Below are 12411 nucleotides of genomic sequence, written 5' to 3' on the forward strand. Positions count from 1 at the left end.
AACAAACCAATGACAAAACAAGGAAGAAAAGCTTGTAGTTAGTTCAAGGACTGTTTTTTGGCCTTTAGGAGTGTTTTCCAGTCCAGTCTGTTGGGGCACCACGCCCTGGCCCCAAAGTCCACTTTCAGCATTCCCTGGGGACCTCCCCCGCTCTGTTCCCTTGCTGTTCTGTTGCACCCCCTTAGTGTTTTGCCTCGGTGTGGCACGATCAGATCGGGTGCAATTCCCACACTGTGTCTCCGGTGTTGTCCCCTGTAGGGCTATGGGTCAGTGAGGGGCGTCATGTCTCATAGTGGGTCTATATATTTTCTGATCCTGATCTTAAATTGTAGTCTGTTAGACTTCCCTCATCAGCCTCATAATGGTGGGTGCGGTTGGTGCGTACCCCGGGACCCTTGCCATTAATGATGAAACCCAGCAGAGAAGTACGCTGCTGTGGGAATATTGGCTGGTGTCAGAATGGGTTAAAAAAAGAGGTTGGAGGTTGGAGGTAGGTTTGACCTCTGCCTTAGAGGAATGACCTTGAAGCCAATTCTTCTCGCTCTTGGCGGTGTAGGTGGATACCATTCTCCCTTCTTCACACCCATTGTGGCTTTCATTTTCATTTCCCTGGTGATTGATGGTGCTGTGCACGCCTTGGTGTGTTTATTAACCCTTCATCTATCTCTTATAAGGGGATTGTTCACAGCTTTGTGGTTGCCCATGTGTATTGGACCGTTTCTCTCATTGTTGAGTCGTGCTAGTTCTGTGGTCCTTTGTCAGAGAGATGTCGTTTTAGTGTTGTTATTGGTGCTGTGAGGTCCTCTCAAGTTGGCTCCAACTCAGCCCTGTGTCAGACCGAATGAACACCACCCGGCCTGCCTCAAACCCACCTGTTGGAGCCCATTGTTGCAGCCATTGTGGCCATTTGTCTTGTTGAAGGTCTTCCTCCGTGTTCATGATTCTCCACTTTATTATTCACGTCCTTCTCCTGGGACGAGTACTCCTTGACAATGCGTCCAAAGGCCGCTGGACCAAGTCTTGTCATCCTTTCCTCTGAGGGGCTTCCTGGCTGCGCTTGCCCCAACATCGATCCGTTGGTTCTCCCGGCAGACCATGGCGGACTCGGTGTTCAGCAGCAGCACCATCGTTCATGTGCATCCACTCTTCCCCAGTCTTCCTTGCCGCTGTCAGCTTTCACAGCTACGACAACGACGAGGGTCTGGGGTGGTGGAGGGTACAAGGCGTGGGCCAGGCAAACCCTAGTCCTCCGGGTGACCTCTTTGCTTTCTAGCACTTTCAAGAAGTCTTCTGCAAAAGATGTGTCCAATGCAACCTGTTCTTAGGCTTCTATTTCCCTGAGGGCTGAGTGTGGGCCCAAGCCAAATGAAACCCTGAGCATCTTCATTCTTTTCTGGTCATCATTTCACTTATTGGCCCGCTCGTGAGAATTTTTGTTTTCTTTACATTGAGATAGCATCCACACTGGCATCCTTGATCTTCATCAGCAAGTGCTTCAAGCCCTTCAAGCAAGGTTGTGTCTTCTGAGTATACCCGGCTGTTAATGAGCCTTCCTCCCATCAAACTTCCTGGAATATTTGCTCCGCATACAGATTGGATAAGCATGGTGAAAGGATACCAACACAACCCTACATTTCCTGATTTGAAACTGCTCGGTGTCCCCACGTCCTGTTCGAAGGAATCCCCGATGGTACTTGGTTATGTGATTGAGTTGTTAACCCAAAGGCGAGCAGTCCAGACGCAGCAGCTGTCCCGTGGGAAATGAGGGCTCTGCTCCGGGAATGAGTCGCAGCCTCGGCAACTCTACGGAGCACTTCTACTCTGCGCTATGGGGTCGGAGCACTTCTACTCTGTGCTATGGGGTCGGAGCACTTCTACTCTGCGCTATGGGGTTGGAGCACTTCTACTCTGCGCTATGGGGTCGGAGCACTTCTACTCTGCGCTATGGGGTCGGAGCACTTCTACTCTGCGCTATGGGGTTGGAGCACTTCTACTCTGCGCTATGGGGTTGGAGCACTTCTACTCTGCGCTATGGGGTTGGAGCACTTCTACTCTGCGCTATGGGGCGCTCTGAATCTGAATCAGCTCCAAGTCAAGGGCTTCGTTCCGTTTGAACAGCCGCCTCTGCGTTTATGTATAGGTTCCCCACGAGCACAATGAAATGTTCTGGAATTCACATTCTTCACCGCATTATCTATGGCTTATTATGATCCACACAGTGAAATATCATTGTATAGACAATAAAATACAGGTAAACATCTTTCTGGGGTCCTCTGCTTTCAGCCAAGGTCCACCTGATGTCAACAGTGCTTTCCATCACTCCACATCCCCTTTTGAGTCCAACTTGAACTTCTCGCGGCTATGCTGCCACAACTGATTTTTAATTAGCTTCAGAAAAATGTTACTTGCTTGTGATATTAATAGTATTGTTAAGTAATTTCTACATTCTTTGACATGGGCACAGCATGGCTCTCTCCAGTCGGCTGGCCAAATCTCTGTCTTCCAAATTCCTCGGCATGGGCTAGTGCTGCATCGAATTTTAGAAACATGTTCGATGGCTATCCATCGGCTCCTGCAGCCGTGTTTGCACTAGTGCCTTCGGTGCTGCTCGCGCTTCTTTCAGCGCTCTTGATCCCGTGCTGCCTCCCGCAGTGGCTGACCATCACCAGGCCTCCAAATCCCTCCCATCTTCTGACGCCTCCTGTAATGGCCAATAGTTTGCGCCTAGAATCCAAAAAATGGCAGCATGAGGCTTGAGTTTTCTCTTCGGTCTTTCAGCTTGAGAACCGCCTAGTGTGCTATCTTTCCCTTTGGTTTTCTATGCCGGGTCTTGTGCTTGTCATTCTAGCGTGAAGTTCAATACCGCTCATCGTCCTTTGCACTCCTCGTTATAACACTAAGGGATTATAACTTCTCAAACTCACTGCTGTCAAGCCATGTTGACTCTCAGCAACCCTTTAGGACAGGGTGGAACAGCTCCTGTGAGTTCCTGAGACCGTCATTCTTTACAGGAGTAGAAAGCTCTGTCTTTCTCCCACAGAGCATCTGGTGGTTTAGAACTGTAGACCTTGCGGATTGCAGCCCAACTCATAACCGCTATGCCACCAGGGCTCCTTAGTAATACTATATATATTACTGTACTATATAACACTATGTACTCTTTTATATATTATACCACATATTATGTTATGATGTCTTAATTTTATGTGATGTTAGTCTATTATATAATACTATATATGATAAGGATATTGAAATATTATTCGATATAAAAATATTAGAAGTACTATGGATTGCCAAAAGGACAAATAAATCTGTCTTAGAAGAAGTATGGCCAGAGTGCTCTTTAGAGGCAAGGATGGCGAGACTTTGACGTACAGACTTTGGATGTGTTGTCAGGGGAAACCAGTCCCTGAAAACGGGCACATGCTTGGCAGAGGAGCGGGGCAGCAAAAACGAGGAAGACCAGAAGCAGTAGATGGACACCGTGGCTGCCACCCTGGGCCCAGGCACAGGGACAGTGTGGGGACGCACAGGACCGGCGGTGCTTCCGTCTGTTGCGCATACGGAGGTTGCCGTGGCCGGAACCGACTCGATGGCAATCCAACCACGGCAATGACGCCATTACCATGCGGAAATAGTACCACTGTGGCTTCTCAGTCTCCCTCCAAAGCATTCTCCGCCTGCTCTCTGATTCCATCACGTTCTTTTCCTTCATGATTGCTTCCACGTATTTTAACGACTGTGTGATCAAGAGCAAATCGCACAGTCACTTAACATTGCTTTCGTCTGCGTTTTGTCTCAGATTAATATATCGACACCAGACTTTTGTCTTACGTCCTTTGAGAGACCCGGCCCTGGAGCAGGACACCATGTTTGGTAGAGGGGCGGCAAAAGGGAGGGAGACCTTCCCTGAGAAGGACTCCCATGCTGGCCGAAACAATGGCCCAAACAGGACCAGGGTTGGTACATGAGGGCGGACTGACGCACTCGGCAGCACTAATACCAGCAGCAGCAGCAGCAGCAGCAGCAGCAGCAGCAGATCTCTCGCCTTTAGGAAACGAGAGAGGTATTCATTCAGCTCAAAAACCTCTTCTCTTTGTCCACCGTTGCCCCAACCTTCGGAATTCACCCATTTGCTCAGTTTCCCAAACCAGACGTGGTCGTCAGTTCCATTCCCACCCCCACACACATTCCACATCTGATCCATGAGCTAATTCTATAGCTTCCCCCCCGGAAACCCTCCCCGTTCCCCCCTCTCCCCGCTGTGCTCTGCTGGACCGCTGCTGCCGCCCCCTGGGTTAGTAGTTTTTCCCAGAAGGACCTGTGACATACGTCAATTAGATCACTTCAGTCTCACTGTTCAGAACCTTCCAGGGCTTTCCGCCATACTTGAAATAAAATCCAGGCTCTTTACCAAGACCTGAGGCCCCGCCGAGCCTGCCCTACCTTCCTTCCACCCTCAGCCCCAGGCATCGGCTCCTCCACCTCCCTTGCCCCCTGGACTTTGGCCCCACTGGCCGGCTTACCTGGTTCTCAGCAGTTCCGTCTCATTCCCTCTACAGGCCTTTCTTTTGTGTTTTCTCTTCCTTCTCCAAACTTTCACCTGGCTCCTTCCTCATCATCATACAGGTCTTGACCTCAAGGCCACCTCTTAGAAGAGCCTCCCTCCTCCCCTCCACACTCCTCTCCCCCCCCTGCCCCCACCCCCAGTCATTTCAAAAGCTTTCACTCTCACATGACCCTGTGTCATCTTTCCTACGGGCTCAACAGTGCCTGGGCCACACTTGTCCATGTGACTGCTGTCCCTCATGCAGAGTGTAAATTCCTTAGGGCTGGACCTCACCTGTCTGTGTACTGCCGATTCCCCGTGCCCAGAATAATACCCAACACACGACTTCTGCTCATTGCTGACTGGCAGCCCCCTGGCACCCCGCACTGTGCCAGATTCACAGCAGGCGCTCCACCAGCAACTGAACAAATGAACACACAGTCGTGAGTCCTAGTGACCCCACAGCCCTGTGATGAGGCATGATCTCCTGTGTTTACAGATGGCAGGACTGAGACTTGGGGCACACCGTGACCTCTCTCGGATCAGCGTCAGGATTCCCAGCCTGCCAGGTGCCAGAGCCTGAACTTGCTACCACACTGTTGTGCCTTCAGTCAGCGGTTGTCCGGATGACTGTCTGGATGGACAGCTGGGATGAGCAAAGGGCGGGTCTCTAAGTTTCCTTCCACTAGCTCTGAGAGGGCGAGACCCTGACCCAAGCCCTTCTGCTTCCTCCCTCAGCTATATGACTCCCGAACGCTGGCGGAAAGTGGACAGGTGCGCGGGCACCAAGGAGTTGATGTGTTCCCTGATGTGCCTGAAGAAGCAGGACCTGTACAGCAAGTTCAGGGGACGGGCGCAGGCCATTTCTCTCCGTGGCAAGTCCCCCTGGACAGAGTCCAGGTTCATGGACTACCTCTTTGAAGGTACGTCTATAAGCCAGGACCTTTCCACAGAGGCTCTGCCATCCTGGCCCTCTTTCTCTCCCTTCCCCAGAGCAGAGGACAGCTCCCTGGGGCAGCCATGGTGCCAAGCTTATGTCTGGATAGCCTGGCTTCATGGTGGGCTGGGGGTTGGTGGGGGGGGGCATTCCAGCCAGCCTCCGCAGTTCCTCTTGGGCCACCTCAGGGGCCTGCATGGAGAGAAGTCACATGTTCCATCGCAAGACCAATGACATATTTATGCCTCTTTGTTGTTGTTGTTGTTCAACTTCTCTCTTAAAGAAAACAAGCTACTTTTTGTTCTGGTTGCAGAAGTAATTCCAAATGTGTGGCAGAACTTTACGGAGAGCGTTGGAGGATGATAAGAATAGATAGGAATGTGGGTACCACATTCCTAGATCCCTGGAGTTAGCTGACACTGGTTGAGGAGGGCACAGTCCCCCTGGTTTGTTGTATTTCTAATCTTCACGCCTGCCCTGTGAGATTTAGTCTCATTGCTCCTTTCTAAAAAGTGGAACACCGCTCTCAGGAGCTAAGTGACTTGCCTGGATACACAGTTATAGAGCGGGGTTGAAATAGGATGTGAACTTGGGTCTTTCTGACCTTGGGCAAGCAGATGCTGGGCCAGGCTTCAGAGGAGGCAACGGGCAGTAACGAGGAGTGGCTCATCCCCGGACAGTGACCTCGGGGACCTTAGATCTGCAGTCTGCTCTCCAGGTTTCTCAAATCGCTGGCAGGCAAAATAAGATCAGAAGGTAAACGAGAAGGAGAAACCCATGTTTGTCAACGATGCTAAAACCCAAACCACTGCCATCAAGTTGATTCCAGCTCATATGGACCCTACACGGGGTTTCTGGGTCTGTAACTCTTGACGGCACAGAGAGCCTCACCTTGTGGTTACCAGCCCAGCACTCACCTGGCAGTGCCACCAGGGCTTCTCGGGAAAGGATGACGGGGAAGGAAAAGAGATTACTTGATTTTAGTGCAAAGGAACTAGAGGGCTGGATGCACAAAAGAAGGAGAGAGACGATAGGAAGAAAGGGGGGTTGGACAGCTAGATACTTGTTCAGAAAGAAACCACTGTACATGGACAGGTAGGAAGGAGGATGGAAAGGTAGATGGCGGACCAAAGGCTTGATATGTAGCAGGAAGGCTGGCCATCTAAGCAGGGCAGGGTGAGGAAGAACAAGATGGGAAAATGTATGGACAGATAGGAAAGAAAAGGGGACGAGATGGCTGGATAGAGAGAGCGGACCCGTTGGAACGTCGGCTGGCTAGCTGGAGGAGGGAGGGCCCAGAAAGGCGAGGTCAGGAGACAGGCTTGTGGGCTGGAAAGCGAGGGACGAAGAGTGATGGGAACGAAAGGAGAATGGCTGGGACAGGCCAAGGAATGGGACGGACTGAGGAAGGAAGAGTGGGGGTTCGTCTGGCTAGACCAATGGTAGGTGGCCACCCCACGATTCGATGGATATGAAGAAGGGTTAGAAGAATAGAGGAGCCATGCGGCAAGAGAGTTCTTTTTTATTTATTTTTTTAAGAGAGAAAGAAGAGGCAGATGAAGCACGAATCCAAGGACTCAAAGATGGGGTCATTGAAATGCTCCAGTCTCAGGAGCAGGAAAGGAAGGAAATAGTGAAGCTGGGGTTCCGTGCGACATCCTCACAAGGACTGTGGTAGATGTCCCAGAAAGAGGAGATGGGGCAGACGAGCCAGCAAGGGTCTTTGAAGAAACTTCCCAAGTTTGATGAAAGACATGCGTCTACACATCCAAGAAGTTCAACAAATTCCAAGCAGGACACATCGCAATGGAAACTGCAGACAGACCCTCTGGAAAGCTGCAGCAGAGACAGAAGGCACCTCTTCACACCCGATGAACTCAGTAGAGTTAACAGCCGTCTTTGTCTCAGAAACCATGGAGACGGGGCACACTTAGGGCTGAACTCAAAAAGTATCAATAGTCGGTGGCTGGCATATAGCTTTCAAGAGTGCATGCAGTCGATGTTCCCACCCGCGACTGCTTTCTCCGCCCAAGAGAGCTCCCTGGGCCGGGCCTTCCTGGAGGCGGGGGGTTAGGCGGTGTGACCCCGAGAGGGGACTGATGGGTTCTGTTCTCCTCTGCCAGTGGAGCCAGCCCCGCCCAACCTCACCTTCACCCACACGGAGGGGATTGTCAGTGTCAATGCCACGTACCAGCTGCCACCATGCATGCCCCCAGTGGACCTCAAGTATGAGGTGCACTTCTGGAAGGAGCAGACAGGGAACAAGGTAAGAAACCCCTTTTCTGCCCCTAGTCCGGGTCCCCTCCACCAACAGGCCCTAGTCTTCTCCCCGCTCCCCCCGACAGCCTGCTCAGAACCCTTGTTCAGGAAGCTTCCCCAGGATATACCCACTCCTGGCAGTCCCTGCTGCCCACAGCCCAGCTGGTATCAGTCCATCTCAGGGGCTGGTGTGTGAGAATGTCTCGTCGGAAATGAAGCCAGGGCCCCCCCCAGGGAAAGCCAGGATCCAGCAGGGACACATGTGGCCCCCCCACCCGCCTCCCTCAGAGAGGCCGCACACAGGGCATCCAGTCCCCGCGTGTCACTGGGGCCACAGCACAGCGGTTGTTGCCTGCCTGGTTGTTGGTGTTGTTTTTAAATGTATTTTAACAGTTTTGACATGTAATTTATGTAGCACACAATCCAGTGGTTTGAATGTATTAAAAAGAGCTGTGCAATCACCAACACAATCCATTTCAGAACAGTTGTTTCATTCGTCTACCCATGATTATTAGCTCCCCATTTCCCCCCAACCTCCCCTGCCGTAACCCTAAGGAACTATTCGCCTATTTACTGTCTCTGTGGATTCCCTAGCCTGGGTTTCATTAAAGAAAATCATACGCCCCAAAGAGCAGAACAAGTAAAACACAGAAAAACCTCAACCCAAGAGAACGCAGAAGAGAAACTAGAACAAATTAAAAATGGATCCAAAGGGAAAACAAATGGCAATATGTTACATTTTAATCTAATTATACCTGCAGTACTCCACTTTCCAGTGCACTCTGTCTGAGGGCAAGACTGTGCACGTCCCTAGTCAGTGGTCTGAAGGAATTCAACAGAGGTTGCACCTGCGTGGGGGCTCTGCAAATGCATTCTGGGGTTTCACTGTCACCCATAGCCGCTGCAAGCCCGTGCTCAGAACTTAAGCCCCAATACAGCTCCCTCCTCTCATCTCACATTTATGATTTGCAATCCTTGGATCGCATGGGCTGTTGTACTCCCTCTGTGCGGACTTAGCTGACACCTCACTTAGATGGTTGCTGGTTTGTCTGCTCTACATTATGAAACCTCCCTTTTCTTCCCAATAATATCTGATTGTAGTAGGGCGAGCTCCAAGAGACCTGGGGTCACTAGAGAAACAAAACTAGTGATGCTTATATATGCATATGTGTATATATATATATAGAGAGAGAGAGAGAGAGAGAAATATATAGCCAGAAAATTGCTCCCATCATTGTAGAGGCAGGCAAGCTCCAAGCCCATGGGTCAGACGTCAGGCTGAAGGCTTCTCGCCTCGAAGAGCTGCAGGCCCTGCTGGACCCAAAACCAACAGGTCAGGCAGCAGGCTTTTGATTGCAAAGTGAACCGTCAGGTGCTTGAGTCCAAAGAACCAGAGGTCAGATGACAAGCCAGATGCAGGATCCATATCCAGCAAACATGCGTTCTCACACCATCCACTTATATTGGAAGCAAACCACACCTTCAAGGAAACTTCCTTCCAATGGATTAGCTGCTCACCACAGATCGCATCATGGGAGTTACTGCATCCGAACTGCCAGACCACTGAGAATCCTAGCCCAGGCCAGTTGACACAAAACCTTAGCTATCACACCTAGTCACAGAGAAGTCAGAAAATACAGACGAGTTCTAGAAAGAAAACCGCAAGTACCCAGAGATGACCGCTGCCATTGGGTCAGTTCCTGTTCATGGCAACATAGGTAGTTTAATTTTAATTCCAGATTTTATCTACCCTATCAGATATAAAATGTTAACATTTCAACATGTGGTTCATCTACACATAACTGAGATAGCTTATGTCCCCCCCACCCTTTTTTCCCCCACATCGTCTCTAAAATCTGGTGTTTCTCACCGTACATCTCAGCTTGGGCCAGTTGTGTTTCAAGAGGCTCAGTGAGCACTTATGGCCGTGCTAGCATTTCCTTTTCCTGAATGCCCTCCCAGTAGACCAGAGCCTCTGTGGTAGAAGCCTGAGGAATTTGCTCCTCAAAGGGAGGGAGGGAGAAGAGATGCGGAGGGCCAGGAAGCCCTGGAGGGTGCACCCTGAGTAGCAGAGCCTATTCTGAACCAGGTCATCTGTCTTGAGATGAACCAGGTCATCTGTCTCAACTGAAAACCCAGGCAGCGTGGGGTCTCTGTGCTCCTTTGTGTCTGACGACGCAAGCAGAAAAAGAACAGAAGTTGGACGGTCCTAGCCATGCCTTACCTGCTGACCCCACCCTGGCCTGGCCAGAGAGAGTCACCCACCCTAGGACATCAGCTCACCTGCCTCTCTCCTAACAGACTGTGCTGCCCACCACTCCCCACGGCCAGCCAGTCCAGATCCCCATTCAGCCAAGCACGAGTGGACAGCTCTGCTTCAGTGGCAGGACCATCTACACCTATGCTACCTCCAAGTACAGCAAGCCTTCTGAGCCCACCTGCTTCTTCCTGGAGGCCCCAGGTGGGTACACAGTGGTGACGAATGGGGCACTGTTTCCCTGGAGCTCCGTCATATGAGTTACGAACGTGAGTTCTGGAGACACTCGCCTCGATTAAATTCCCACCCTCAACACATTCATTGAGAGTCGTTGGGCAGTTTACAGACCTTTCTGAATTGTCATTTCGGCAGGCTTTGCTGCTGTTAGCTGCTGCTGGGTCACTCCGCCCCTCCCTCTACCCCACCCCCAAACCTGTGGTGACCTCTTCCTCAATGGAATGAAACACTGCCCAGCCTGGCACCATCCCCATGGTAGGTTATGGATCTGATTGTTGAGATCCGTAGGTTTGCATCGGCTGGTTTTTGAAAGCATATCACCAGGCCTTTCTTCCTAGTCTGTCTTCGTCGGGAAGTACAGCTGAAACCTCTTCAGCATCATAGCAAGGCTCAAGCCTCCGCTGAAGGAGGAATGGTGGCTGCGCTCGGCGTGGACTGGCCGGGCAATGAACGTGGGCCTCCCATATGGAAAGCAAGGCTCTGACCACCGTCTGATGTCCCGTAGGACAGACTTGTGGGGACCAAGCAGTATGTTGTCACGTAGGGGGTTGGCTCCAACTCATCACAACACTGCCCGGCCCCGCCCCTCCTCACACGTGTCCTTGCAGACACTCCGTCAATCCATCTCCTGGATGGTCTTTCCCTTCTGTGCCCCCCCACCACTGCCCTCCACTTGACCACGCATGATGTCCTTTTCCAGGGACTGTTTTTTTCCGGATAGCGTGTTCAAAGCATGTGAGACAAAACCTCACCATCCTCCTTTCTAAGGAGCTCTTCCGAGACAGGCGCGGTTGTTCTTCTGGCTGCCCACGGTATGCGCCCTGCTCCTCACCAGCACCACATATCAAATGCACGGACTCACCTGTGGTCTTCCTTCTCCGTCTCCCAGCTTTCCCATGCCTCTGAGGTGGTTCCACAGGCGAGGGCCTGGGCCAGGCGCACCTCCATCTTCAAAATGTCGTCCTTGCCCCTCAGCACTTGACAGAGGCCTTACGCAGCTGACTCACCCAGTGCAATATGCTACCTGATTTCTTGACTGCTGCTTCCGTGAGCATTGAGCGCGGATCCGAGCACAATGAAATCCTCGACAACGTGCATCTCCCCTCCATGGATCATGATGTTGTCTGCCAGTCCGGTTGTGAGGATTTTGGACGGTGTACATGCAGCTCTCAGCCCGATGTAAGCGAGAGGTGAGAGCGAATGGGATTCTGCACTTACTGTCTTGTCTTCCGCAGGAGTCACCTGGCCCACGCTGATGCCACTGGCTCTTCTGCTGCCGTTGCTGCTGGTTGTCGCCATGGCTGCCATCTGGAGGAGCTCCAGGGGGAACCCCTGGTTTCAGCAAGCAAAGATGCCACGGGCCTTGGTATAGCGGATGTGGGCGGGGTGGCCATGAAGGGGGAGGTGCTGCAGAGCAAGGACGGGGAGCCAGGGCTAAGACGAGGTACGATGGACTGTCAAGATGACCAAGACAGCCAGGCTTCGCCTACAGCCGTGCCTACATTCCCATGAGCAGCAATTCTTTCCTTTGGCACCTCGTTAAAGTAGCAAATACCCCTGGGTAGATGTAGGGCCTGACAAACTCCTTTTCACCCAACAGCCTCATCTCAGCTTAGGATATGCCAGGTGCACAGAGTGGAGCCCATAGAACAGACACCCAGAGGAGTCGGGGAGGGTGGCCGGGGTACCAAAGAGGGGAAGTCTTAAGAAGGTCCCAGCACTTGGGCACCGTTCAGCCAAGAGCAGCTGAAGTTCACCCCCACAACCCCCCGCCCACCACTCCCATCTGCTGGCGCCCTTTAAACCAGGGTGGAGGGCAGCTGGGGGAGGGTCAGGGAGGTCAGAATGGATCCCCCGTGCGTGAAGCACCGCCACGGCTGTGGCTCAGTGGCAGCCGTGTGGGAGTGGGGGCTTTGAGGGTGGATTTAAGGGTGTCCCTATACCACACGTTATTTGGAAGGGGCGGTTTCTGGCTCCAGAGCCTGTGGGAAATCCCAGGGACCTTCGGTCACCCACGTGCCCCGCCCCTATCCCCACACCAGCTTCTAACAGCAGCTACTTCTGGGGGCATTCACTGGCCCCGAGAGTCCACTCTGTCCACACAAGTGGGAGGAAGTTAGTGCCTGCCACACCACCCCCCCAGGCTCTGGCCACGCCCCTCAGTGCACTGGG

The 12411-nt window shown here is 52.1% G+C and overlaps 1 protein-coding gene across 1 annotated transcript in view; it reads left to right on the forward strand.

The window, feature by feature from the left end:
• IFNLR1 (interferon lambda receptor 1) overlaps positions 1 to 12411 on the forward strand; it is a 26842-nt gene that overhangs the window by 13304 nt on the left and 1127 nt on the right. Inside the window, exons 4-7 of the mRNA XM_004705354.1 lie at positions 5288 to 5472; positions 7610 to 7752; positions 10047 to 10206; positions 11475 to 11605. Coding sequence (XP_004705411.1) covers positions 5288 to 5472; positions 7610 to 7752; positions 10047 to 10206; positions 11475 to 11605 — 619 coding nt within the window. The remainder of the gene's footprint in view (positions 1 to 5287; positions 5473 to 7609; positions 7753 to 10046; positions 10207 to 11474; positions 11606 to 12411) is intronic.

Source organism: Echinops telfairi, unplaced genomic scaffold (genome assembly GCF_000313985.2).
Source record: "Echinops telfairi isolate 266 unplaced genomic scaffold, ASM31398v2 ScPeMD7_7457;HRSCAF=8495, whole genome shotgun sequence".
NCBI lineage: Eukaryota > Metazoa > Chordata > Mammalia > Afrosoricida > Tenrecidae > Echinops > Echinops telfairi.